This window comes from Barbus barbus (genome assembly GCF_936440315.1).
Source record: "Barbus barbus genome assembly, chromosome: 34".
NCBI lineage: Eukaryota > Metazoa > Chordata > Actinopteri > Cypriniformes > Cyprinidae > Barbus > Barbus barbus.
Genome location: NC_136762.1, coordinates 26,698,137 through 26,725,475, shown reverse-complemented (window position 1 = coordinate 26,725,475; position 27,339 = coordinate 26,698,137). Strand labels below are relative to the sequence as shown.

Genomic DNA, 27,339 nt, shown 5'->3' with positions numbered 1-27,339 from the left:
ACATTTACTTGAGAAGCAAAATGACTTAAGATAAGATGTCCTGTTTTATGAGAAAGTAATCAACATGAAGTGAGCTTATGATTTAAAAAAAACAAATTAAAATAAATAAATAAATAAACAAATATATATATATATATATACACACACACACACGCTCACCGGCCACTTTATTAGGTACACCTGTTCAATTGCTTGGTAACACAAATTGCTAATCAGCCAATCACAAGGCAGCAACTCAATGCATTTAAGCATCTAGATGTGGTGAAGACGACTTGCTGAAGTTCAAATCGAGCATCAGAATGGGGAAGAAAGGGGATTTAAGTGACTTTGAACGTGGAATGGTTGCTGGTGCCAGACGGACTGGTCTGAGTATTTCAAAAACTGCTGATCTACTGGGATTTTCACACACAACCATCTCTAGGGTTTACAGAGAATGGTCCGAAAAAGAGAAAATATCCAGTGAGCAGCAGTTGTGTGGACGAAAATGCCTTGTTGATGTCAGAGGTCAGAGGAGAATGGGCAGACTGGTTAGAGATGATAGTAAGGCAACAGTTACTCAAATAACCACTCGTTACAACCAAGGTATGCAGAATACCATCTCTGAACACACAACACGTCGAACCCTGAAGCAGATGGGCTACAGCAGCAGAAGACCACACCGGGTGCCGCTCCTGTCAGCTAAGAACAGGAAACGGAGGATACAATTCACACAGGATCACCAAAACTGGACAATAGAAGATTGGAAAAACGTTGCCTGGTCTGATGAGTCTCGATTTCTGCTGCAACATTCAGATGGTAGGGTCAGAATTTGGCGTAAAGAACATGAAAGCATGGATCTCATCTTCTGATGGCTACTTCCAGAAGGATAATGCACCATGTCACAAAGCTCAAATCATCTCAGACTGGTTTCTTGAACATGACAATGAGTTCACTTTACTCAAATGACCTCCACAGTCACCAGATCTCAATCCAATAGAGCATCTTTGGGATGTGGTGGAACGGGAGATTCGCATCATGGATGTGCAGCCGACAAATCTGCAGCAACTGCGTGATGCTATCATGTCAATATGGACCAAAATCTCTGAGGAATTTTTCCAACACCTTGTTGAATCTATGCCACGAAGAATTAAGGCAGTTCTGAAGGCAACGGCAAGGGATAGTAGTAGCTTTTTATTTAATTTTTTCATTGATATGTTTATTATTGAAATGTTGTTGTTATATGCATGTGTCAATTTTATTTAATTTCTTTATTTTCTTAAATATGTGGGTAGATAGTATTTATAGAGTTGTAACTTTTTAGTTTTAGTTACTTTTTCTTATTTGTAAGTCACTTTGGACAAAAGCGTCTGCTAAATGACAAAAGTAAAGTAAGTAAAAGTATATACAGGTCCTTCTCAAAAAATTAGCATATTGTGATAAAGTTCATTATTTTCTGTAATGTACTGATAAACATTAGACTTTCATATATTTTAGATTCATTACAACACAACTGAAGTAGTTCAAGCCTTTTATTGTTTTAATATTGATGATTATGGCATACAGCTCATGAAAACCCAAAATTCCTATCTCAAAAAATTAGCATATCATGAAAAGGTTCTCTAAACGAGCTATTAACCTAATCATCTGAATCAACTAATTAACTCTAAACACCTGCAAAAGATTCCTGAGGCTTTTAAAAACTCCCAGCCTGGTTCATTACTCAAAACCGCAATCATGGGTAAGACTGCCGACCTGACTGCTGTCCAGAAGGCCATCATTGACACCCTCAAGCAAGAGGGTAAGACACAGAAAGAAATTTCTGAACGAATAGGCTGTTCCCAGAGTGCTGTATCCTCAGTGGGAAGTCTGTGGGAAGGAAAAAGTGTGGCAGAAAACGCAGCACAACGAGAAGAGGTGACCGGACCCTGAGGAAGATTGTGGAGAAGGACCGATTCCAGACCTTGGGGGACCTGCGGAAGCAGTGGACTGAGTCTGGAGTAGAAACATCCAGAGCCACCGTGTACAGGCGTGTGCAGGAAATGGGCTACAGGTGCCGCATTCCCCAGGTCAAGCCACTTTTGAACCAGAAACAGCGGCAGAAGCGCCTGACCTGGGCTACAGAGAAGCAGCACTGGACTGTTGCTCAGTGGTCCAAAGTACTTTTTTCGGATGAAAGCAAATTTTGCATGTCATTCGGAAATCAAGGTGCCAGAGTCTGTAGGAAGACTGGGGAGAGGGAAATGCCAAAATGCCTGACGTCCAGTGTCAAGTACCCACAGTCAGTGATGCTGGTGTTGGTCCACTGTGTTTTATCAAGGGCAGGGTCAATGCAGCTAGCTATCAGGAGATTTTGGAGCACTTCATGCTTCCATCTGCTGAAAAGCTTTATGGAGATGAAGATTTCATTTTTCAGCACGACCTGGCACCTGCTCACAGTGCCAAAACCACTGGTAAATGGTTTACTGACCATGGTATTACTGTGCTCAATTGGCCTGCCAACTCTCCTGACCTGAACCCCATAGAGAATCTGTGGGATATTGTGAAGAGAAAGTTGAGAGACGCAAGACCCAACACTCTGGATGAGCTTAAGGCCGCTATCGAAGCATCCTGGGCCTCCATAACACCTCAGCAGTGCCACAGGCTGATTGCCTCCATGCCACGCCGCATTGAAGCAGTCATTTCTGCAAAAGGATTCCCGACCAAGTATTGAGTGCATAACTGAACATAATTATTTGAAGGTTGACTTTTTTTGTATTAAAAACACTTTTCTTTTATTGGTCGGATGAAATATGCTAATTTTTTGAGATAGGAATTTTGGGTTTTCATGAGCTGTATGCCAAAATCATCAATATTAAAACAATAAAAGGCTTGAACTACTTCAGTTGTGCTGTAATGAATCTAAAATATATGAAAGTCTAATCTTTATCAGTACATTACAGAAAATAATGAACTTTATCACAATATGCTAATTTTTTGAGAAGGACCTGTATATATATATATATATATATATATATATATATATATATATATATATATATATATATATATATATATATATATATATATATCTACAGTATATATATCTGCCAATGGACTCCAAAAAAGTAACTTGATTCGAAGGGAAAGGTTTTCACACCCCATTTACAGATGTCTGTTCTTGTTTTAAGCATAAACTTGCTTCATTTTGTTCAATTTTTCAGAAAACAAGACTATCTTGTTAGACTAAACTATCTTCATTTTGCATCTCAAGTAAATGTATTTAAGGAAGTTTAGATATTTGTATTGGAAAACATTTTTTCTTTGTGGATGCAACATTCAATGCCATGACTTTATGAATTTAAGATTTTCTGCTCTGATTTAAGACCTTTTTTAAGAGCTTAAATTGTGGAAGGGCTAAATAAGGCTTTTTAAGACATACAGCAACCCTAAAATAAAAAACAAGAAATATTTTACATTAAAGAAAATCCACACAGCTTTAAAGGGACAGTTCACCCAAAAATGAAAGTTCTGTCTTCACTTACTCACCTCAAGTTGTTTCAAACCTGTATGAGTTTCTTTCTTCTGCTGAACACAAAAGAAGAATGGTTCGGTAAAAGATGACAGTGTTTTGACTTTTGGGTGAACTGTCCCTTTAAGCATCCTGATTACCCCTGAGCAGCATGCAGATGCAGACAAGCAGGCAGAAGTGCAGTCGTCTGCATACAGCGAAGCCAGGCGGCATGACTCTCTGCACTATGTTTAGAAAGCCTGACATCATGAATATAGACCCGTCTGACTGCATTATTTTAACTAATCAGCTCTATTTCTCTCTCCTTTTTCTCTCCAATGAGCTGCTGTCAACTTCCCTATTCTACTCCAGCTGATAGATCAAGACTTCTTAGAGCCACTTTCAAAATCTAAATCAAAAGTGTGAGCCTATTCCCCACGTCATGAATAAATAAAATGTTTATCTAAAAACCATAATTAAATTTATTATGCATTTCTGCATCTGATGGCACTCGACTGAATACCTCTAAAGCTTTAGTGCCAGTGGCTCAGGCAGCAGGCCGTCTCTCTCCATCACTGCGTCAGCTATTGAGGAGAAGGTTCATGTTAGTGATGCTTTACAGCATCTGCAAATGGCTCTTAAAGACTGTTCTGACAATGTGTGGGTCAATTACATGATGCTCGTTTTTGTCTGTTCTAGCTAGTCATTTCATATATATATATATATATATATATATATATATACACACACACACATTAAATATGCAAATCATACAATACACATTTTATGCTTAGCATGTTTTTAATTTTTTATTGAATTTTATGGCATTCATGGCAAGAAATTCTTATTATACACTTTATAATAAGTGTACAGTAACAAAGCACTTGCAAATTATTTGCAAACTAGTTAATTCATAATTTAGAGACATTGCTAATGCATTAATTTCCTATGTACAAATAGTGAGTTCTACATTCATTGTCATGAAAGTTAAATTATTGTTATATTTGATCACAAATAAAGAATTAAATAATATTTTATTGCCTTTTCTTAACAACTTAACCATGCCTAAGTCATGTACAGTATTTACACCAGTAGTAAGAGTTGCTGTAGCATAAATGCGTATCATTTTACTCTACACATAAACATTACTTATATATTATTATAAATTTGCTTATATGCTATTATACATCACCAGTGCACAGTGACAATAAATAACCTATGTAAATTTTGTATGTACGTAAACTAATTAGACAACTGTTACGGTATGTGGTTGTAGTAAGGAGCGCACGACGAGGAATAGACGAAAAGGAGTATCTTTATTTAGCTTCAACACACTTTACACCATTTACAAACTTAAGATCGGACAAAAGACAAGGGGAGAACTCAGGACTTATAAAGAACAGGGGACAAAGGAGCAAACATAACACAGGTGATGAGGACGAACGAAGATTAACTAATGACAGGAAACTAGAACAGGAAAAACCAAATAAGGGCAAAAGGGAAACTAAACAGAAACCAAACCATGACAACAACAATAATTTGTAAATTACATTGAGAATGAATGAAGAACTCACTATTTGTACATAGCACATGAATTTATTAACAATTTTAAAACTACAATTTATAAACCACGAATTAACTACAAACTAATTGTTTGCAACCAATGATTTATAAAAGTTATTACTGTATAATTATTATAAAGTCTCATTAAAAACTTAAGTAGTTTGGCATAATCTTTTTATTAATTTTTTGGAATATATATATATATATATATATATATATATATATATATATAAACAAAACTGCTCCACTAATTATTAATAATATCTGAAAAACTTTTGTCCACCAAATCAAATTCATGCGTAACATGCAGACTCACGAAGAAAATGAACGCATAATAATTTGATAATTTGATACATGATAATTTGCTTTTTTATGATTAATAAAGTTTAGTTCAGGTTGTGAAATGTCATGTCGTGACAACCCTGCAAAAATGTACGGATATTTATTAATTAATAATTCATGATGTTTGGAAAATGGTGATTAAGAGATGTGCAATCACATAGATGCAAGGCGTAAGAAAAAAATGCATTTTGCATAACGGAGTACACCTCCATATGACACTTTCAGAGTCATCCAAAGTCCTTTTTCTCGAAAATGGTCTCAAGGTGTTTTAAAACATATGAAATACACCCACATACTGTACTATGCAATGTACTTACTGTCTCTGAATAACACAAATTTCTCTGCTGAATCCTGTGTTATATATATACAATTCTAATCACAAAAGTGAAACTCTCAATATAAGATGTTTCAGTCATTTTTAGTTTAGCTCAACACTGCTCCACCTGCCACGGGTCAGACAAACAGATAAGCATCACAAACAGAGCAATGCACTCTTCAGGTGAGCTTAATGAGGGCATAAAACACCTGCAGAGCTACACAGATGAGGCCACTTAACAACTAACAGATTTACAGATGGACGTGTGGATACGGTAAACAACGACTGATCAACAGCAGTCTATTTAGCTGCTTGACCTCCACAGACATCCTTCTTTCTGTGAGAGAAACTATTTCCCATCACATATAATGGCAACTGAACAAGTGTCATGAATAATTGAAGTCAGGCAGACAGTGCTAAGTGACTGCATAAAGCAACGTCTGGCTTCAACAAACTGCACGTGTCTGTTTGGAGCAGCATGTTCAGGGAATGAATGCAAGAGTCAGTGGAGAACGTTTGGCATCCAGCAGTCAAGCGGTGGTCAGAATGACACGATCACTAAATTGAGTGACTTCGGTGATGTAATGTCGCCCTATACAGCGAGATATTGACTTGTTTTTCCCCTGTTTTTGACCTCACGTGCACAGGTAAATTTGAGCCAAAATAAAGAAACGTTAATGCACTGTGAACTTACACGAACAAACAATGAACGACTGTATTTTTATTAACTAACATTAACAAAGATTAATAAAGAGTGTAATAAATGCAGTGGTCATTGTTCATTCATGTTAACTAATACATTAACTAACCTTATTGTAAAAAAAATAATAAATTCACAACATGTCAATATGTTTGGAAATACAACTTCCAACAGACCTCTATTAATTTTTAATTCATTCCCCCCATAAAGTCTTATTTTATGAAAAATTTATCAAAAAGTGATTTTATGATTAAAACAAGCACATTTCTGCCAATGAGATCAAAAAAATCTATTTAATTCAAATATTATATATGTGTGTGTGTGTGTGTGTGTGTGTGTGTGTATATATATATATACAGTGGTGTGAAAAATTGTTGGCCCCCTTCCTGATTTTAAATTTTTTTGCATGTTTGTCACACTTTAATGTTTCAGATCATCAAACAAATTTAAATATGAATCAAAGATAACACAAGTAAACACAACATGCAGTTTTTAAATGAAGGGGTTTTTTTATGAAGGGAAAACTAAATCCAAACCCACATGGCCCCGTGTGAAAAAGTGTTTGTGTTGGCTCGTCTCAGTTTTGCTAGAAAACATCTTGATGATCCCCAAGACTTTTGGGAAAATACTGTGGACTGACGAGACAAAAGTTGAACTTTTTGGAAGGTGTGTGTCCCATTACATCTGGCGTAAAAGTAACACGGCATTTCAGAAAAAGAGCATCATACCAACATTAAAGTATGGTGGTGGTAGTGTGATGGTCTGGGGCTGTTTTGCTGCTTCAGGACCTGGAAGACTTGCTGTGATAAATGGACCCATGAATTCAGCTGTCTACCAAAAAATCCTGAAGAACAATGTCCGGCCATCTGTTCGTGACCTCAAGCTGAAGCGAACTTGGGTTCTGCAGCAGGACAATGATCCAAAACACACCAGCAAATCCACCTCTGAATGGCTGAAGAAAAACAAAATGAAGACTTTGGAGTGGCCTAGTCAAAGTCCTGACCTGAATCCTATTGAGATGCTGTGGCATGACCTTAAAAAGGCTGTTCATGCTCGAAAACCCTCCAATGTGGCTGAATTACAATAATTCTGCCGAGATGAGTGGGCCAAAATTCCTCCACAGCGCTGTAACAGACTCAATGCAAGTTATCTCAAACGCTTGATTGCAGTTGTTGCTGCTAAGGGTGGCCCAACCAGTTATTAGGTTTAGGGGGCAAGCACTTTTTCACACAGGGCCATGTGGGTTTGGATTTGTACTGGAGAACAAGACAAAAATACTGAAGATATCCAATTTTTTTGCAGTGCATGCAACATTTAAAGCCACGACTTTATAAATTAAAGACTTCCTGCCCTGATTTAATACTTTTTTGAGGCTTTAATTTGTGAAAATGTGAATTAAGACACTTCATTTTGATAGTGCACTTTAGTCATTCTACTAACAGTAAGTAACATTGCAACTACATCTCAACTAGCAGTCTTTAGAGTATTAGTAGGCTGTCTGCTTAATATCTTATAACACTTTATTTTGATGGTTCCACAACATACACAACATAATGACTATGAGAAACTTTGCAAGTATGTCAACTTATTCTACTAACCCTAAACCTAACCTACTGAGAGTTAGTAGACGTGTATTTGCAAATGAATGAGAATTAGTTGACATGTACAAAGTTACTTATAGTTAGTAGAATGTCTAAAATGAACTATCAAAATAAAGTGTAATCAGACTTTTTTTAAGACATGCCGAAACCCTCTCGGGAGCAAAGAGGTTAAATACAGGCACTGATCACGAGGGCTTGCAACTGTGCAGTCGGACTCATAATCCAAAGGTTGCGGGTTCGAGTCTCGGGCCGGCAGGGATTGTAGGTGGGGGAGTGAATGTCCAGCGCTCTCTCCACCCTCAATACCACGACTGAGGTGCCCTTGAGCAAGACACCGAACCCCCAACTGCTCCCCGGGCGCCGCAGCATAAATGGCTGCCCACTGCTCCGGGTGTGTGTTCACGGTGTGTGTGTACACTGCTGTGTGTGTGTGTGTGTTCACGGTGTGTGTGTGCACGTTGGATGAGCACGTTGGATGAGTTAAATGCAGAGCACCATACTTGGCAGTATGTCACTTCACTAATATCACCGCAAGCCTCACGCGCGCTTCTGTACAAGTAGCAAACAAAACCACTCATCTGCGCCATACATTAACACAGAGACAGGCAGAAGTCATGTTTAAATAGTCGTTTTGCAGCTTAATATTTACAAATACTAAAAATAAATTTACAAATACTACTTTGTGTGTGTGTGTGTGTGTGTGTGTGTGTGTGTGTGTGTGTGTGTGTGTGTGTGTGTGTGTGTACAGAGCGTGCGAATGTAATGTCACGTTAGAGACAGAAATAACATGCCGTCGGGTAAATAAGACAAATAACGTAAGGCTATTTAGTTTGTTTAATAAAAGAACAAGGTATAGACCTGTTCTATTGGAAAGGTAACTTTACATGCCTTCTGTTGTGAACTGCCGCTATAGAGAAAATAAAATTAAATAAAATGAACTTGACCTTCAAGGGGGGCAGGGGCGTCCTAAGATAATACAGGGGAAACACTGAATTCTCATGGTGACATCAGCCGATCAGTGCTGCCGGGACATCGATTTCAATGCCTTTGACTTGTTTTTTTGGTAACCAAGTGTGCATTCGTTCTGGGCTCAATGTGCCAGCCGAGCAACCGCCTTTGACATAGGGATGCGGACTGAATAACTGTTTCAGAACTTGTATATGACAGCTGCTTGGCAGGGAGGGGTGAGAAATAAGAGGGCTTGTGATGTCAGTCAAACAAGAAAATTGTTTCCAAGGAAGAGCACATTATTACATTTTGATGAAAGATTACAGGGGCAAACTTTTTTTATTTGATTCTTCAGAGTCTACCTCCTGTCTGCGGCTCTGTTTCGGTCTCTGGAGCGCGTTCGTCTCCTGGAGTGCTTGCTGCGGCCGGTCACTCTGCTGCCTGAGGAGCTGGAGGAGGAAGATCGGCCCCTCGCTCTCCTCTTCCTCCTGCTTCGACTGTTGTCCTCGCTCTCTGACCGGCCCATGTCCACTCCGGTCACTGGGTCAAACGGAAACATGCATTGACTGTAGGAACAATTTAGCTTCTCAGAGATCAGAAATGTTACTCATGCTGACACACATGTCTAATAAGGATGCACCTTAAATTTCATTAAGCTGTGGACACCCAACTCGGAATGAAAATTAAAGTACCTGTTTAATTTAAGATGAAATTCTTGATTTATCTAATTTGAGATCTGCTACACAGTAACACAAACGAAACATAAAACTCATGTTTATTTATTTGCATAAGGCTAGAAACGTGTTAAAAACGCGGAAAGCACTTATTCTCCGGCAAATAATAATAAATACAGTTTATGTTGGCTGAGGCTATGCTAAACCTTAAAACTAACTTTAGCGATGGAAACACATCCTGACAGCCAATATAAGGACATATCCAATGTTTACAGATGAAGGAAAAGAACATAAACGGGAGACCAAGCAAATATAAATATGAAATTTGAGACTATAAAATCTATAAACATTTCGATATTGAATGTTGTCAGTCTTACTAGCACGATTTCCTCAACATTTCCAAGCGCTTCCTCTAACACACGTTATTTAATCAATAAACAGCACGTCTGCTAGCTTGTTTTGACGTTTATATATAAAAAAAGATGTATATTTATGTCTATATTCACACTCTTACCTAGATAACGATACACACTCACAACAATAACTCATAGAACAGCGCCGCTGAACAGACAGAAGTAAGAGATGTGGAGCTCATCGATGCGAGCGCAGCAGGCATTACCAACCAAACACGATCTCCAGCCGCTTTCACCTTCTCAGGATCGCGCGAGATACACCTGAAATAGCCTACTTTTATTTCTGTTCATGCGTTTTTGATGCTTAAAGCTTTGATTGTGTTTTTGTTTTGTTGAGGTATGCTGAGAAACCGCAGGTTGAGTGAAATAGGTTTTAAAGGAAAAAGCTATTTTAAGATATTCATATTTTTGGTCGAAATGTAGCCTATTATGGACAAGGCAGTGCTGTCTATTTTGAAAATAAAATAAAATAAAATAAAAGACAATTTTATTGAGCTGTCTATGAGATAGAATAGGGGGAATGAAAATGTGAAGGTAACAAACTTCAACTACAAAATGTTTTTCTAAAAGTCAAACTGAAGTCTTAATAATTCCGTAGTCTTTTTGAGGAAGAAAAAAAACATCAAAGTACAGATTCAAAGATATGCCTAATCTCCAAAATATGAAATATGAAATATTAATATTATGATCCATCTACAGATTAATCTCTGCATGATGCTGCACTTCGCTATATGTGGACAAACACCTCTTTTGATCTTTTGAATATTTAAGAAAAAATTAAATACGCTTTTTTGTAAGATTATTATTATTATTTTTATTATCGTGTAAGATGAAATGCTTAGCTATATATATATATATTGCAGTGTTTCGAATAATAAATGCGTGTATGCTTAAATAATGTGTTTATATAAATATAAGAGGCACTTATCAGATAAATATGTCATTGTGATGTAATTATTAAGGGTGAGATGATGAGAAGGTGTGCTGTAATTTATCTTTTTGGATGTCATTTACCGCCGAACTAAAATTATTGCTGTCTTGTGCTACTTGGTTCTCTTCATTTTTATTTTATTTATTTATTTTTAATTCGCTCTTGATGCCCAAATGCACTTATTTAGTATGACGGCTAATTAACCATATTATGCAAATGTGGAATAATTTTTACTAAGTTTGTGTAATGAAATAGTAATAAAACACCACAGAATCTCAAGATTATTATTTTTTTAATATTGCAAATCATTAGGCAGCTGTTGCTAATAATAGAAACAGTTGAGAGCTGAAATATTAATTAATTAAAATAGCGAATATGTAGGCTATTCCATGCTCTCAGAAAATAGCAACCGTATGAACAGCAAGTGTTATTTTATTAATGCTTAAGCTCTACGAAGCTCATTTTTACGGCTGTTATATTATAGGCTACCCAGATGCCCAGAACGCGTAATAGATGCTCTTTCACTAAATTGTTCAAATTGGTAATTTTGATTTAGATTTGATTCTTCATATTCTCATTACATTCATAACTAGACGTCATACTTATGAAAAAAAACATTTTCACTCTCTAATAAATATATAGCCTACTGTAAAAAAAAAAAAAAGATTGTTAAATAATTATCCCGCAAGCCTTACAGCTGTTTTCTGTGAGGATTCAGTTTTTATTTCTCGTCTACAAAAGAATTGTGGGTCCAAATGATGTTTTTACTGCATGTGTCACTTCCATGATCACAAAGTGCATGTCTTTTCCTCTTCTCGTTATCTCTATCACACTCGTTTTCCAGCTCAGATCAAACAGTGGGAGAATAAGATGCCCTTTTCAGTAGTTTTGGCCTCATCCCAACATCATCATCATCATCATCATCACGATCCCTGGTGTTTCCAAACTCTAACCAGTCTAGCTTAATGACATTAATTTGCTCCTCTTGTCAATCTTGGCCAATAGCAAGCATGGGAGGCTGATGTGGATCTGAAGGACAGATAAGGTTCCCCCACCCATCCCAGCCCCAGCCCAGCCCGCCTCTATGGGAAGGGGGCTCGTGGTGAGGAGCGCGGATCAAGGGGCAGACGCTTCAAGTATAAATAGTGTGACTTCAATAGTGAATCGGCAGCAAGTCCGCACACTCCGCAACCAGAGGAACTGTCAAAGATCTCGTCACATCATCTCGCATTCAGGCCGATGTTGATGTGTTATGGTAGACTGCTGAGGATCTAAAGAGAAGATTGCATTTTTTTTCTTCTTGGGCGCAGTGATGGAAGAACTTACCGCGTTTGTCTCCAAATCTTTTGATCAGAAAGTGAAGGAAAAGAAGGAAGTGGTGACGTACCGGGAGGTGCTGGAGACCGGCTCGGTGAGAAACAGGGAGAGTCTGTCGGGGGAACCGGTTCGCGAGGAGGTGAGCAGCATCACGCGGAGCGGCGTGCGCTCATCGCCGGCCAGAGAAGCGGACATGCTCGCCTCAGAGAGAACCAGAGACTCGATCAGCCCCAAACTTACAGACGGTGAGTGCTCCCTTCGTTTTACAACCCGGTATATTTACGAAAATGATTTCATCATGCTATTTCTTCTTCAGAGGCCTATTTACTGTCCATGATTTAAGTTTTAGAACTTCGCTTTCGATATGTTTTATTATAGGCCTATTTTAAAGTCACGTTAATTTCGTTCAGGTTATGCGAAACGTAATAATAATACTATAATAATTTGACAGTCATCGCTGTTATGAAAACAAAAGAATCAATCAAAAGTTAAGTGATCAAATCGAGCGCTGTAACATTGTGGCTGTAGCCTATTTTTGTAGTTGCATGTGCATGTTTTATAAAATAATAAAATAAAACAGTTATGAAACGCCAGAGGTTAAGACGCTTGAAAGATTTCGATTATGCATGAGATTGCCATCTATAGAAATAAAATATCTAGGCTACCCGCAGGTTACATGAAGGACTTTATAGGCTATTAACAGAAAAAAATAATGTATAAATCAAACAAACAAAGAATGTGTGTGTATTATAATATAAATCAGCACGCATTTAAAAACAACAACAAAAAAACGCTGAAGGCCTAGGTGGCCTATTTAAATGAGCCTATTTGAAGTCTTAGATTTAAAATAATATCACGAGAACAACAGCCATAATATTAATAGCAGTCATAATAATAATAATAACAATAATGTGATCTGCTGAACATTTCGATTAGACGTAGCCTGCCTATTATTTTTCCTTTAGAAGCACTAAACATCTAACATACAGGCTGTTGTTTTTTATACAGGTGAATTATTTTGACAGCAGTGATTTTCATTCAGCTGCGTTAATTGTTGTCTTTATTGATTTCATTTTCGTAACATTGAGCCGTTTTGCCAGGTTGTTAATTTGACGTACAATAGGATAATATTCCTGTCCTAAGCATCCGGTTCAGAGAGACTCTCCATGCATATGTATAGTGTGTAAATAATTAAAGAGCTCGGTGTAGGACAAAACATCCGTGACCGACATCAGTGGACATCCTTTCTCATCACTGGATGAAGCGTTCATTCGTGGTTTCTGCTCCGTTTTTAGGTAACACAGATATGAAGGAACGCAAAGAGGATTGTAAGCCGCTGGAGGATGAGACACAGACTAAAATCAAGCAGAGAAGGAGTCGGACTAACTTTACCCTTGAGCAGCTGAATGAGCTGGAGAGACTGTTCGATGAAACGCACTATCCAGACGCCTTTATGAGAGAGGAGCTGAGCCAGAGACTCGGGCTGTCGGAGGCCAGGGTACAGGTCAGGCATGCATGTGCTGTCTACATGTGTGCTGTGCAATGGATGCAGTGTGCATTATGGTTTCCCTTGCGAGAGGAGAAACACTTTCGATTAATGCAATGTTGAACGTATAAGAGGCTGTATGCAATTGCATATGTGCAAAATAATTCATGAATTAGTTAGGCGACTGAATATATTTAGGTGACTGCATATATAATTAACGTGCTATTATTACGTAATTACATGTTCTGTTACGTGCAATATAGACGCGTATCATATAGGTAGGCTAACAGTTCATTAAATTATTGACACATTAAGATTAGCAATGCAGTCTCCGAAATAATTCCCCAGTAGATTAAAAATGTATTTGAAATAAAATCGATTAATAAAAAGAGTAATATAGGTAGGCCTATACAAATTGTGTTACAAAAAAGTGTTGCATGTACACTCCTATATTGTTGTTCTGGCCAACTATAGCACTGTCAAACAGTTGCAGCACAGATTAACGTTGCTATTATTAGTGTTGGGATATGTGCATACTAGCTATTTACAGTCATAGCGTGCTAAATAAAATTAGATATCAGCTTATGTGTTGAATGATATTGTCGGGGGGAAAAACGTGATATTAAGCCGCTTAAATCAACGCCGCTGAGCGACAATGAACAAAACAACGAACAAAAATGATTCCCTGATTTGTGCGCATTGGCCTGCAGGCAACATCTGTAGTGTGCTTTTTAGGATGGGGAAGACCATCTGCACAGAAACATAATAAGGCTCAATATATGTGTAACAAGAGACGAGCGACTGAGCCGAATAATGACATTCAACACAGACATTGGCTCTGGTGTGATTGATCAGAAGAGAGAAAAAAACAATATCTTATTTCACTCTCTTTTATCTATTATTTCCTTGGGTGGGGATATAAAATTCACTCTTTGAATACATTGGTCCTTTTAAAAAAATGGGCTCAAAAGACCTCCCTGGAAAAAGTTAAACCATCGTCTCTCTTTGGGATCTTAGCAAAGGGCATTGTCCCAAGCAAGGCCTGCGGATTTACATAAATTATCTATCATTTTTACCCAAATAAAGATCTGATGCTCTTTTCATATTCAGTATTCACAGACAAGGCCACACCGCTGGCTCAATACACTGCCGCTTTACCGGATAAAATCATAACGGGATTTATTATCATATATTTATTATCGTGTTTCCACTTTCACTTACAGCAGAAATATCATGCAAATGCAGTGTCGCTCGCTCGTCGTTAGACTGAATCAAAATGAATAAACAGTGCACTGGAAGTATGCACGATTCAAAACAGATGCATGAGACACAATCATTTCCAAAACTCCTAATATGGCAGAGAAATATGACTCTAACTTTCTCTCTGATATAAGCAATTAATGTCTCGATTGTCTCGAATGTCCATGCTGGGTATTTGCTATCAGAAGACCACTTTGCTTCTTCTGGGACTCTAATCCCCGGATAGATTAAACCATTGCAGAAAGACGATATATTAGATGCATGCTATGAAGATTCCGTTTGTTTAACATTTGAACAAATCTGTTTGTTTTGTGGTTATAGTTGATCGCTTTTTACGTCAATTCGCCGCTCGTTATAGAGATATAATAATTAAAATGTGCGGTTAAGCGTCATGAATATTTTAGAGGTCCTCAGAGATGCATAGTTTTGCTGAGACTGTTGTCATTTTGGGAGGATGTACACATGCCCTCACCAACAGCTGTCAATCAATGCCTTGTGTTTTCAGGTCTGGTTTCAGAACCGACGGGCCAAATGCAGGAAGCAGGAAAATCAGTTACATAAAGGTGCGTTGGAGTCAAACGCTTTTTACTATGCTATAGAAATTAGGAATTGCTATTATGTTAGCTGTTGTTTTATTTTGGTTTTCTGTATTATTAAAACCTTATTGTTTTTGTTGATAAATCATCGGATGTTTGACATTTACAACATAGGCCTACAGAATAAAAATGTTTTAGCTACTTTGATAAACAGTGTACCCAAGTTCATTTTATCTTTTAATGTGCAGAAATGTAATAGTAATTCATGCAGTGTCTAGTTTTTGAGCACACACAAACTCAATGTCAACATTTTTTTTTTTTTCAGGAGTCCTGATCGGAGCGGCGAGTCAGTTTGAAGCGTGTCGTGTCGCTCCATATGTCAACGTGGGAGCTCTGCGCATGCCATTCCAGCAGGCAAGTTACAATACAGAGGCGTCCTACAGACTTTCACAACCATTTCTATGATTCCACGCTCAGATTTCCCTCCTTTTGTTATTGCAAAGACATTTTGACGAAGAATATAGGCTAACTGTTAGGCTTTTGCATAGACGAGTAGAGATTTGTGAATCTTTCGTACTTGCCCTATGGATTTGAATCTTATTCAGGGGGGGGGGGGGGGGGGGGGGGGGGGGTGCATATAGTTGCAAGCACAGCGGAATGCAGGTGTCCGAATGCATTTTTTTTTTTTTTTTTAGCTATGATGATAAATGCAATTGATCCAGTGCCCAGTAACGGCTCTGCATAGTCTCTCTTAAGTTAATGTGTTTCTCCCCCTCTCTTCCCACCCGTGCGTCCATAGGATAGTCATTGCAACGTGCCGCCCTTCTCCTTTCAGGTGCAGGCGCAGCTGCAGCTGGACAGCGCCGTGGCCCACGCGCACCATCACCTGCACTCGCACCTGGCGGCGCATGCGCCCTACATGATGTTTCCAGCCCCGCCGTTCGGTTTGCCCCTGGCGACGCTCGCGGCGGAATCCGCTTCGGCAGCTTCGGTGGTGGCGGCGGCAGCGGCGGCTAAACACACCAACAAGAACTCGAGCATCGCGGATCTGAGACTGAAGGCGAAAAAACACGCGGCGGCGCTGGGGCTGTGACGCCGAAGCAGAAAAACAAACACATTATTTATGTTTTCATGACGGACACGCGAGAGAAAAGGAAGAACACAAACTGTGAAGTGGACAAACTTTACGTGGATCTTTTCGCGGATGGAGGGACAATATAAAGCGTTGAATGAACTACGTTGAACTTTTAGTGAACTTTTGCAGAAGACAAGAAGCTGAATCTGAATATATTGATATAAAGCAGCTGGGACGATTGTTCGGCTGTTTGTGTGACAACGAGAACATTTCTGCTTTAATACGTTATTAGTAATTAATGGAAATAAAGAGGCTGGCCTCGTTTTATTTGAAACAAAGTTTCTCTGTGGATATTTGTGAAATATTACAGAAATCACTTTTGTTGCCAAACATGAAAACTCCAGTGTTTTCATGTAAAACATGATTTAAGTTAAGATTTATGCTCTTTGAGTTCTGAAACAAAATAAATGAGCATTAAACGAAACGATGGTCATTGCTTTGCCTATTAATGAGTGTATTGTGAATATAATCCAATATCGGGTGATTATTCAATAGAGAGTCTCCGTCAGATGCCCAGTTCACATTAACACACATCAGGCTTTTATTCTCGGTGTAAAAATCTAATTCAGGTAATACACTAATATTGATATGGTACGGGCACGTGTAAAATACCTATGTTAATAACGACAAAAAAAATAAATAACAATATTTTGGTTGTTTTATGCTTCATCAAGGCATTGTGGAAGCACTCTGGATTTTCTTTTCGATCTTGTTCCTTCATCTCTTGTACAACCATGTGAATCTAAATGTAATGTTCATGTTTTATAAGGGTTATAAAAGGACATCGACGGCGGGCACTCATTTTTATGATATCTATGATTTTATCATGACTGTGAAACGTGAGCTCAACACCGTGTTTTCGATTCATAAAATAAATGTAAGAAAGACTGCAGCATCTGTGTCGTGGTATACGTAGCTCGTAGGGCTATTATTTCATTTGATTTTTTGGTAAATAGTTGCATGTGATGGGAGCGTTTAAACAGAATCCTTCATGTGCACTTTCTTCTTTTATAATTGCTCTTATAATTTAATGTCTGAAATTATACAATGTGAACAGACTTAATTAAAAGTCGACTCGTTTCTGTTTTGTTTGGATGATTCTGTTGTGTCACGCATTAGGCTATAACGATTGTTTTTATTATTAGTGAATGTTTTTATAACGTGTTGCCAAAAATCAGTTATATATATGATTATGTAAATACATATTTATTTATTGGGGAAACGCTTATGATAAAATCGCACGGGCCTCTTTCAGCTGCGGGTGTTTGAAACATATGCAGACTGCCGCTTCTTCTGCAGTCAAAATAACACTTTAGAAAAAAGAAAAAAATGTTTTCATATGAAATATTTTTGTTAATTTTGTTTCAAATAAATAAACAAGAATAAAAATATGTATTAACCATATTTACGGAACACGTGATCGTAATTATATATATATATATATGGCGCATCGCTTGCATTCTTCTGAAGCTTCATCAGCCCGCCTGTAGAGATCCGAAGCGGTTCTCTTGGGAATCTGATAAATACCAAATGGCATCTCCTATCGCGAATAACCTGTCTGGTCAGATTACTGTCTGGATACAAAGTACAATGTTTTGGCCTATTAATTAATACTGCTTTAACAAAGGCGCGGTATAAAGAGGGCTTGTGTATCCAGCTCTGGGCTGGACTCGGACGCCAGTGCTATTGAATTATTGGTTCCTCTTATGCCTAGTTGAGACAAACTTGTGAATGAGGGATTGCTGTACAGAGGACGAAAGGTGGGTATTAAAAATGAGCGATTCCCCCCAAATCGGATACATTTGCCAGCAGATTTGGTCACTGCGCTTTGGCTATAAACATATACTTTTTCCTAAATTTTCTAGGCTAAGTATGACCTTGGACTAGAGATAGAAAAGTGATCTGGCAAATTAGAGACCCCGACTGCAAACTTCACTGTAACAAATAGCAGGTTTTAACACAATAAATTACAATAGCAACCCATTCTGAAAATACAGTAGGCCTACACTCTTAAAAATAAAGTTGCTTAGAAGGTTCTTCACAGCAATGCCATAGAAGAACCATTTTTGGTTTAACAAATAACCATTCAGTCAAAGGTTCTTTAAAGAACCATCTCTTTCTTACCTTTTTATAATCTGAAGAACCTTCTTTCGCCACAAATAAGGTTTTGTGAAACAGAAAGGTTCTTCAGATGTTAAAGGTTCCTTATGGAATCATTTAGACATTAATCATTTAGCTTCTATGGCATCGTGTGACTAATGGAGGACTAACACTGAACTTCTGGGGTGAGATGGAGGTTAAAGAACCGATGGGGGTCAAATGATTTTAGGTTCAAATCAATGTATTTATTTATTTTGATTATTTTTTTAAATAGATTGCTGTTTTCAGAATTTTGCAGACAATTCAGGTTGCTTTCTCTCATAACACCATAAATTACTTCATAATAACACAAATAAGGAGATTTCCTTTCTTTGTAGGATCCCACAATAGGGAAAAACCCATTAGCCACTACATGAAAAATTTAATTTGTTATGCTTAGGCAAGCATAGGGACTTATCGGAAGAGTTTAACATGACTTTTCCTCTGGCTCAATTGTTAGAGAATGTGCTAACAATGGCAAAAGCATGGCTTTGCTCCAAAGCAACACACACACTAATAAAACTCTAATGTGTTGTGTGTTGCAGATGCATGATGTTAAAAGAGATTTGGCTCTATTTAATGCTGATGTTTTATTGAAAATATTTGTTTAATGATTATGGAGGTTAGTGTTCAGTTTGGTTGGGGTTTCAAGTTGCAAAGTCTCTTCCAGTTTGTGCAAAAGTGTTTCAAGTGAATCCATTTGTTGATATTAAATTTGGAGAACAAATGATGTTAAATATTTTGACCATGAAGTCCTCCACAACAGTTCAAATATGCTTTTAAAAATATAAGTGCATCTTTCTTTCTTTAGACTGACAGTCTTGAAAGCACATAGGTATCGACACTCATCACACAAAACATGACAATAGTGACAACAAACAATTAATTTTCATATGAACAGATAAACCCAAAACATTACAAAACAAAAGTGACCTTCAAAAATAAACAACAACAGCAAAAACCAGCAAGCAGTGAAAATGCAACAGCATCATTTATTCTGCCTGCGGAAATCACACTATCACAGTTAATCTGTAAAAAATACAAGAGATTATACTGTAGTCACAGCTAGTCAGCACTACACTGCTAATCACAGTCATTTAATGGCCAATTTCACCACAGAAATTCAGAGAATGACACTGTTTGTTTATTATAATTACTGCTTTCCAGTGCTGTACAAATAGCCCAATTACAATACTTTACCGTGACAGTAAATTTAATTTACAGTATGCTTTTAAGAGATTCAATGATTCTTTGACCCAAGGATATAGTGTCATGTCAAATATACATTTGGAGAGCAATGGATAGTCCACTTTTTATCTCATTGTTAAGCTTTATCAATCTATAAGTACTCAAGGAGACAACAGGACGGCAGCACTGAAGTACTTTTCAGATTAATGATGGAGAGAGCAATCATTTTTTCCCACACTCTCTTCAGTCAACAGGCTTCACACCAGCACAGAGTCACACCGACTCCAGATTCCTACAGTACGTCTTCCTCTCCTTCATCTCGTTCCCTCTTCTCTCTGCATTCTGCGATGATTTTTAAGATGCACAAGTGTGACTCACAAGAGTGGGAGGTTCACACAAACTGTATCCCAGCCTAGAAATGCTACTGAGAGCCATTCGAACCCCTGTAAACTTCAAGCAGTTAACCCTGCATTGACGATAAGAGCAGTAAAGCAGCATTTTGAGGGTCAGGCTCATCCCTTGAGCTCTCCATGCTGTATATCTGAGCTTCATGACCTGTTGCTAAATTTACCACTGTACAACTTGCCAGACAGTTAATGCTGAACAGTCTTCAGGCTTTCAGCTTTTATCGTACAGCCGAGCAGGCCAACAGTGCTTCTGCCCATTACAGAAGCACCATATCTACACTTAAGTTGTTTTATTGTTAAATCTGAAGCACAGAAAGTTCGCCATCTCCACTGAAGATAACATATTAAATATGTCTCCGCGCCCATAAGAGAGACAGAGAGAGGTAGTGTGTTTGAGAAAATGTCAATGAATGTTGAATCAAACTCCGAAGCGGTCTTGAAAGGAGGTGAGGAGAGCGAGAGAACACAAAGATAAGGTAGCTCTCTAAAGGTTTGCCTTTGTTATATATTAAGTGCCGCGAAAGAGAAATGTGCGCACATCATCAGACACAAGACAAGCAACATCAGGGGAGAGCTAGGAGATGAAAGACAGACTTCAAAGGTGCGAAATGGAGAGAAAGTGAGACAGAAACCTGCCTAAAACTTGCTCAAATACACCAATTAAAGCAGCCCATTGCTTGGATTTATCCTATGAGCAGTGCGCCTGTGTGAACCACTTCGTAAGCAATGTTTATCATTTAAAACGGCCCTCAATGGCACTCAGTCAAGATGAAAACAATGGGACTGACCAAATAAAGGCCTGTTTTATAAAGGCTGGGAAAAACAGCAACACTCGCAGCAATTTAATCTATCTGTTGGGAAGAAAGCTGCACAATACTAAATGAAGTCAAACAAAGTGAAGAATTGTTGTTCGGCATCCTGTTTAGGTAGTGCGGACGGACCGGCAAATCTTTTACGGACTATGAAAATCACACAAGACATAAAGCGTATTTACCTTGTGATAGTAATACTGTAAGTTTACTCTCTCCAGTTGAAGTTGTAAATTGACCATACATAAGTTTCTGTTTTATTTATTTTACTTAAATATATTTTCATCAAGACAGAACATTGGAATATTCTTTGAAACAATGTGCTATGACAATAACCATACACTCACGTCATGTGATATTTATACTAAGAGTCTTGAATTACACAAATCTCAGTATGAACCCTACCGCTTTGTTGAAATCAGTATTGTATACAGAAATTAACAGAGTGTGTCTCAAAACAGCTGGCAGTTCCCAAACCAGGCAAAGAAGCACTATAAATCCACTTTCAACACCACTTTTTTTCCACCAGGGTACATAAGAAATCCTCGACCCACCCAAAGGAAAATCTCTCCACATTTTTATCCTCTAAATGTTTTTTTATGGATCTTTAAGTGTTCAGACATTCAAATTCACTGAGAAGAATCTATAGTATCAAATGTGTAATGTGAGATATTAAGTATTATGTTCAAGGTCTGATATTTAGGTCTCAGTTGGATCTTGTCAGCAGTATTACATAATATCATGATTTACTTAAAGTTAATCTGGACCCTAAATGGACCCACTCTAAAGGGTTACCATATTATAGACCTGAGCGGTCAAGTATGAATAATGGCTCAGGCCAATGTCAGTCGAACGTGCGCTTGCTTGTGGGTTTGCGGATAATGCAGATGAATAGATTGTTACTCAATATAGAATTATGTCAAAGTCTTTAAAGGGACAGACTAAGTAGACATGATGTTCCAGGGAAACATCACAGGGGCTGTCAGGGGCAAGCAGGCTTTGATGGAACAGGATTTAACACGGCTCCTACAGAGCTATTGGATTACCTATTTGGCCCAGTGATATGGCAACATTTAATTAAATAGCCATGCATTAGCGTCCATGTGCGCTCGGCTGCACGGCTGGTGTGGCGCGTATGTGTGTGTGTGATAGGAATGTTACTTATTCTGAATACAAAAATGAATTTCGCAAGTTTGCCTACAGGTTCAGTTTATATCACCTGCAATCTTTACTTATTCTCTTTCTCTCTCTCTCATGTTAAAACATTTAGGCTTTTGGTTCACTTTAAATCACTTACAGTGCTGTCAGTCATTGAGAAACCCTCGCTGCGCCTGTCTAAAGAACATATTCTCTTTCTCACAGTGTTAATATTTGAAGACGCTGCAGTCACACTTGCTCTTTCCGTGCCTTTGCAGTAAGAACATGACATGCTGGTTTCACACCAGTTTTTGGCATTGCACAGAAATAAAACAGTGAAGTCAAAAGGGGTCACGTCTGATCCTGGATCAGTCCTTGACTGCATGAAAACCCAACACCAAAAAGGGATGCGCGCACATCATGGGGCAGAGGAATGTGAGCGCTGATTCCGCCGGTGGAAGACAGGAGCGATAAAACACGAAGAGATAGAAGCAGAAGAACCCTGGGAGTCGCGCTGTCGTGGGATGAGTACAAGAGCGAGGTGGTGCAGACACAAGAGGGGCCCTTTATCATTTTGGAGAGGGCCTTTAAAACGCTACATCTTATCATAATGAGTACAGGGGGATCTTTTAACAGGTCACACTCCACCATGCTTGACAGACAGTGTCATCATTTCTAACCCGCCATTTAGGCAAAGAGCTGATACCAGATATCCACGAATTTCCAACTCCCACGTTTTTAGAGTCCGCATGAAAACAAAATGGACTCTATTTAAATTTGTTAGCGCATATAGTCTTGTGGTGAACAATTAATCAGTGCAAGTTAATCCACCGAAAAACTTTATTTATTACAGTTTATTTTGATGCCCCCTTTAGAAATTCTGCTGACTATAAGTAACTTTGCAACTACATGTCATCTAACTCTGATTAGAGTATTAGTAGATTTTAGGTTAGGGTTAGTAGAATAAGTTGACATGTACATGCGAAGTTACTTATAATCTTATAGACTTGACTTATAGTCTATACATATAGGTATTAGGAGATATTAGGCAAATTGTAACTGATACTCTAATGACTGCTTGATGACATGGAGTTACAAAGTTACTTATAGTAAACTAAAGGGGACCATCAAAATAAAGTGTTACCAAAATTAGTTTGTCTTCGTAATCTTTAGTCAAAATCTAAAAATGTTTCCGAATATTGGTGTTTCTTCTCTGATGATGTCAGTTTGACAGCTTGGACAGAACATCTCTAGCCACACCTCTTTAGGAGGAGCCCTAAAATCAAGCCCCACCCTCTATTCTATATTCCGTTTCATTCAGAAATACATTACAATTCTAAAGTCGGTCACAACTTCTATTCACATGAATTTTAATACCAGGATAGTTTTGTATATTCACCATTTTCCAATTTCTTCTCCAAAATACACAGTTGTTTAATGTTGGACCAGTGTTTGAGTCGAGACTGAAATCCAAGTTGAGCGAGATCAGAACGGGGTCAAGTCGGAGTCAAGACAAGGTCTGCAAAGAAATGGAATGTTTCTGGTAAATTTCCAGAAACTTTCCAAAAGTTTCCAAAAAATTCAAAAATTTTCTGAAAGTATCCAAAAACTGTTAAAAGTTTCTGAATATTTACCGGAAAGTTCCTGCTCCTTTGCAACCCTATAGTCAAGACCAAGTCCACATGCTCCAGTGTCCATGACACAATGATAAAAATATGTTCATAGACTCCAGATTTTCTTGAACTTGGTCTTGTCATGGATTTTGGTGCACGTGGACTACATCTTGTCTTGGATTTGAATGAGCTGGTCTGAACTACTACACAAGGAAAACTAAGACTGAGGAAACAGAGAGATAGAGTGAGTGACAGAGATAGAGAGAAAGAGAGAGAGGGCAAGAGAGAGAGAGAGAGCGATTGACAGCGCACAATGGTAGGAGAGTGGTTCCCGCTGTAAAAGTTTATCCCTCTGGCACCATTATATAAGCATACATATGGGACAGCCGCAATGGAAGACGACACTTTAAATGACATTATTATAAAATGCAATACTCCTGGAATGATCCCTTATTGAATTAGGTCCCATGATCCAAGATGAATTTCCCGGTTCTCTAATCCATCAAGGGGGGAATATTAAAAGATAGGACTCAACTGGCATTAGAATCGCTCTCAGTCTTTACTTTCATTATTTTGAATTAGGGTGCTGCTGGGGGAGAGCCTCTTAATGAGAATTACAATGATTCAGTGGCCTCGACCTGCCTTCTGACAAGTGAAATATTAACTCCTCAGTCATAGCTGTCTGAATTAAAATACTTGGGAGCTGTGGACGTGCTAAATTAAATTGGCCTTTTATGTTCCTTACACGGCTGACCCCCTGTGGGGCTGGAGAAGCAAGGACAGTGGCAGCGCATGAGTCAAGGTGTATGAAAGCGAGAGGAAGCGAGACCCGGCTGTTAAAGCGGTTAAAGTTCTTTACCTGCTCAGCAGGTGCTCAAACAAGGCGCTAGTTCTTCCTCTCCGCTTCTGTAAAATGGGTGCAACGAGGTCAACACCTGGGGCTTTAAAACCTAAAGGTTTAATGTTAGAGTGTGCATATGCTTAAATCCATGTCAGCGCTCATATTTGTAAAAACTGGCTTTGACGTGGAAAAGTGCTTAGCGTCACGTCAGGGTCTGAACAGACATACACACTTTTTCTTGTCGGAGTACTGCAGGTTTTTGGAAATGTAAGCTGTTCTTGCAGCTCGCTGTTCTAAATGAAAGAATTTGGACGATGACTGGTGATCTTTTAAATGTTAATGACATTAATTAGGAGTCGTTTACCAGGCAGAGAGCTGAAAGCATTCAGTTGCACGCAAGTGCAAGATCATTTGCGATTAATAGATTTCACATCTGAAAGAGAGGCGTACGTGCTTTTTGTGTGCGTCTGTTCATTCTACGCATATTTGAGAGATGATCGTAAGATCAAATTTAGGATGGTTTCTGCGCAACATTTTACAAATGAGGCCTCCAGTCATCTGCTTCCCACCTAAACCTCAAGCGTTTATTGACAGCTGGGTATCGAGGCCAAATATGCTGATGAGGATGGCACAAGTGATCAAAGGGTGAGGGTAACATAGCCTTAGCGAACAGTCGCTCATATTTAACCACTCCGTTTGTTGTCTTCTCTTGCATTATGCATTTTGACCGCTGCATGCTTTGGTGTATTTGCAAGGTTGCAGAGAGTCAGTCGTTTGACCTGTTGCATGGCCTTGTGTTTTTTAACAAACACTCCGCTTTGTCAAAACATGAAAGAGTCAGTTAGACCACATCCAATCTTGTAATCAGGCTTTAATAAACAGAGCTCAAGAAATTTACATCCATCTCTGAAAAACTTTTCAACTTGGCAGCTGGCGAAGGCACAAGTGGGGGCAGAGCGCGGTGCGAGCCAGGGCAGTTTTGCACAGGGGCCTAGCGGTCTTGTACCTGTGCCAATACACCCGCTCACCCTGACTCCGAGGTCATGCTGCCAGCGCTCCGATTCAGGAAAAAGTGGGAGAGCGTTTTCTCTTCCGCCTGCGTCCCCACCAGCGTTTTCCCTTCGCCTGCGCTGCCGAAAGACTCCAGGGTGGACACATGCCGTTTGAGCTCTTTAGAAACAATCAATTGGCTGGGAGGGCGAGGGGAAAGGAACGAGGAGGAGGGAAGAACACGGCTTTGACCTTGGAGTCTGGAAATGTTACACTTTAAATCACTGAAATTTACAAAAATAATAAGATGCCTCGGGACAAGTCACCTTTCCTCGACAAAATAAAACCCCGGAATGAATATATGAATGAAAAGAACTAACAAAGAAACAGCAGGAGAAATAAAGTTTTGTGGAAAAGTAATCAGGCGGTCATGGAGGTCTTGTTTTCAATTTGAGCTACTCTGATCATGTAATATTACACTTCACAGAGGCCAGTGCTCTTGGCCACATAGCACACTTATTCCAGACAAATTTCAAGACATTTTGAACTTGACTTTTTTATTTTTTTGTATAAATTTGATTGGATTTACAACAACTGTTCAAGTGGTCTTGAAATTATTTAAAGAGATAGTTCGCCCTAAATGAAAATGATGTCATCATTAACTCCAGCTCAATCTTTTCCAACCTGTATGCCTTTCTTTCTTGTGCCGAAACACAAAAGATGACAATAGCTCAGTGTTTTGGACCCCATTTACTTCCATTGTACAGAAAATTTCTGTGTTCTGCAGAAGAATGAACGGCATTTTGAATGACATGAGGGTGAGTAAATGAAGCCAATTTTCAGTTTCAGGTAAACTATCCCTTTGCATCTGGATAAACAGCTGACATTTATTGATGCATGCAATACTGAGATGTACAGTAAGAGATTTTCTTGGGGCTCAGCGCTCTTCTAAAACATAAAATTCTGGTGCACCATCAAAGTCTTCCAGGGTGTCTCTAATATTGTCATAGTGAAGCACTCTCTCTCTGACAGTGCATTTCCAAGATGACAAAATCCATCCTCCTGTATTGATCAGTTATTCTACTATCCCCGCTGGCTACATTTCACGCTCCTCCCCGACTGGCTCCCTATTGATCTTTAGCAGTGATTGGTCGAGCGGTAATTTGAGACAGACATTGACGGATGGCTAGCAACTGTTTTTCTTTCCTCTCATCCTCATTTCCCAGGGTGATGAAGTCATAATGCAAGTGACACTGCCAGACTGAGACCAATTGGGTGAGCAATAACCTTTAAAGCCAATAGAAACTGTCTGTACTGAAAGGGACTTCTCTTGTCCTTTACTGACACCCCATGGGTGTCTACTGGATGGTCCTCATAAATACAAACACTCAGTAATGGCTCAAGATCCTGTGCTTGCCAGTTGCTGACTCAAGGGATTCGGTAAGACTGCACTGGGCTGACCAAATGAAACAAAAATAGGTTTGGGAGAAGAGTTTTCCTAATGACTAATCAAATGATTACTGTTTT

At 38.7% G+C, this 27,339-nt stretch overlaps 2 protein-coding genes across 3 annotated transcripts in view; one reads left to right on the top strand and one right to left on the bottom strand.

Moving 5' to 3' along the window:
- LOC306853768 (uncharacterized protein) overlaps positions 1–10,203 on the bottom strand; it is a 170,001-nt gene extending 159,798 nt beyond the window's left edge. Inside the window, exons 1-2 of one of the 2 annotated variants that reach the window (XM_079391416.1) lie at positions 10,125–10,203; positions 9,299–9,476 (exon numbers count right to left, since the gene is read on the bottom strand). In XM_079391416.1, coding sequence (XP_079247542.1) covers positions 9,299–9,462 — 164 coding nt within the window. In that variant the 5' untranslated portion in view covers positions 9,463–9,476; positions 10,125–10,203. Of the gene's footprint in view, positions 1–9,298; positions 9,503–10,124 lie in introns of both variants that reach the window. The other variant, XM_079391415.1, reaches the window with a different exon arrangement.
- Positions 10,204–12,266: 2,063 nt separating this feature from the next.
- On the top strand, positions 12,267–17,109 carry LOC306854540 (short stature homeobox protein 2-like; the record flags this gene model as incomplete). The annotated part of the gene is made up of 5 exons (XM_079392665.1): positions 12,267–12,516; positions 13,567–13,775; positions 15,523–15,580; positions 15,879–15,967; positions 16,389–17,109. The coding sequence occupies 5 exons, from the start codon at positions 12,267–12,269 to the stop codon at positions 16,644–16,646; spliced, it is 864 nt and encodes a 287-aa protein (XP_079248791.1). The 3' UTR covers positions 16,647–17,109.
- Between the last annotated feature and the right edge of the window lie 10,230 nt (positions 17,110–27,339).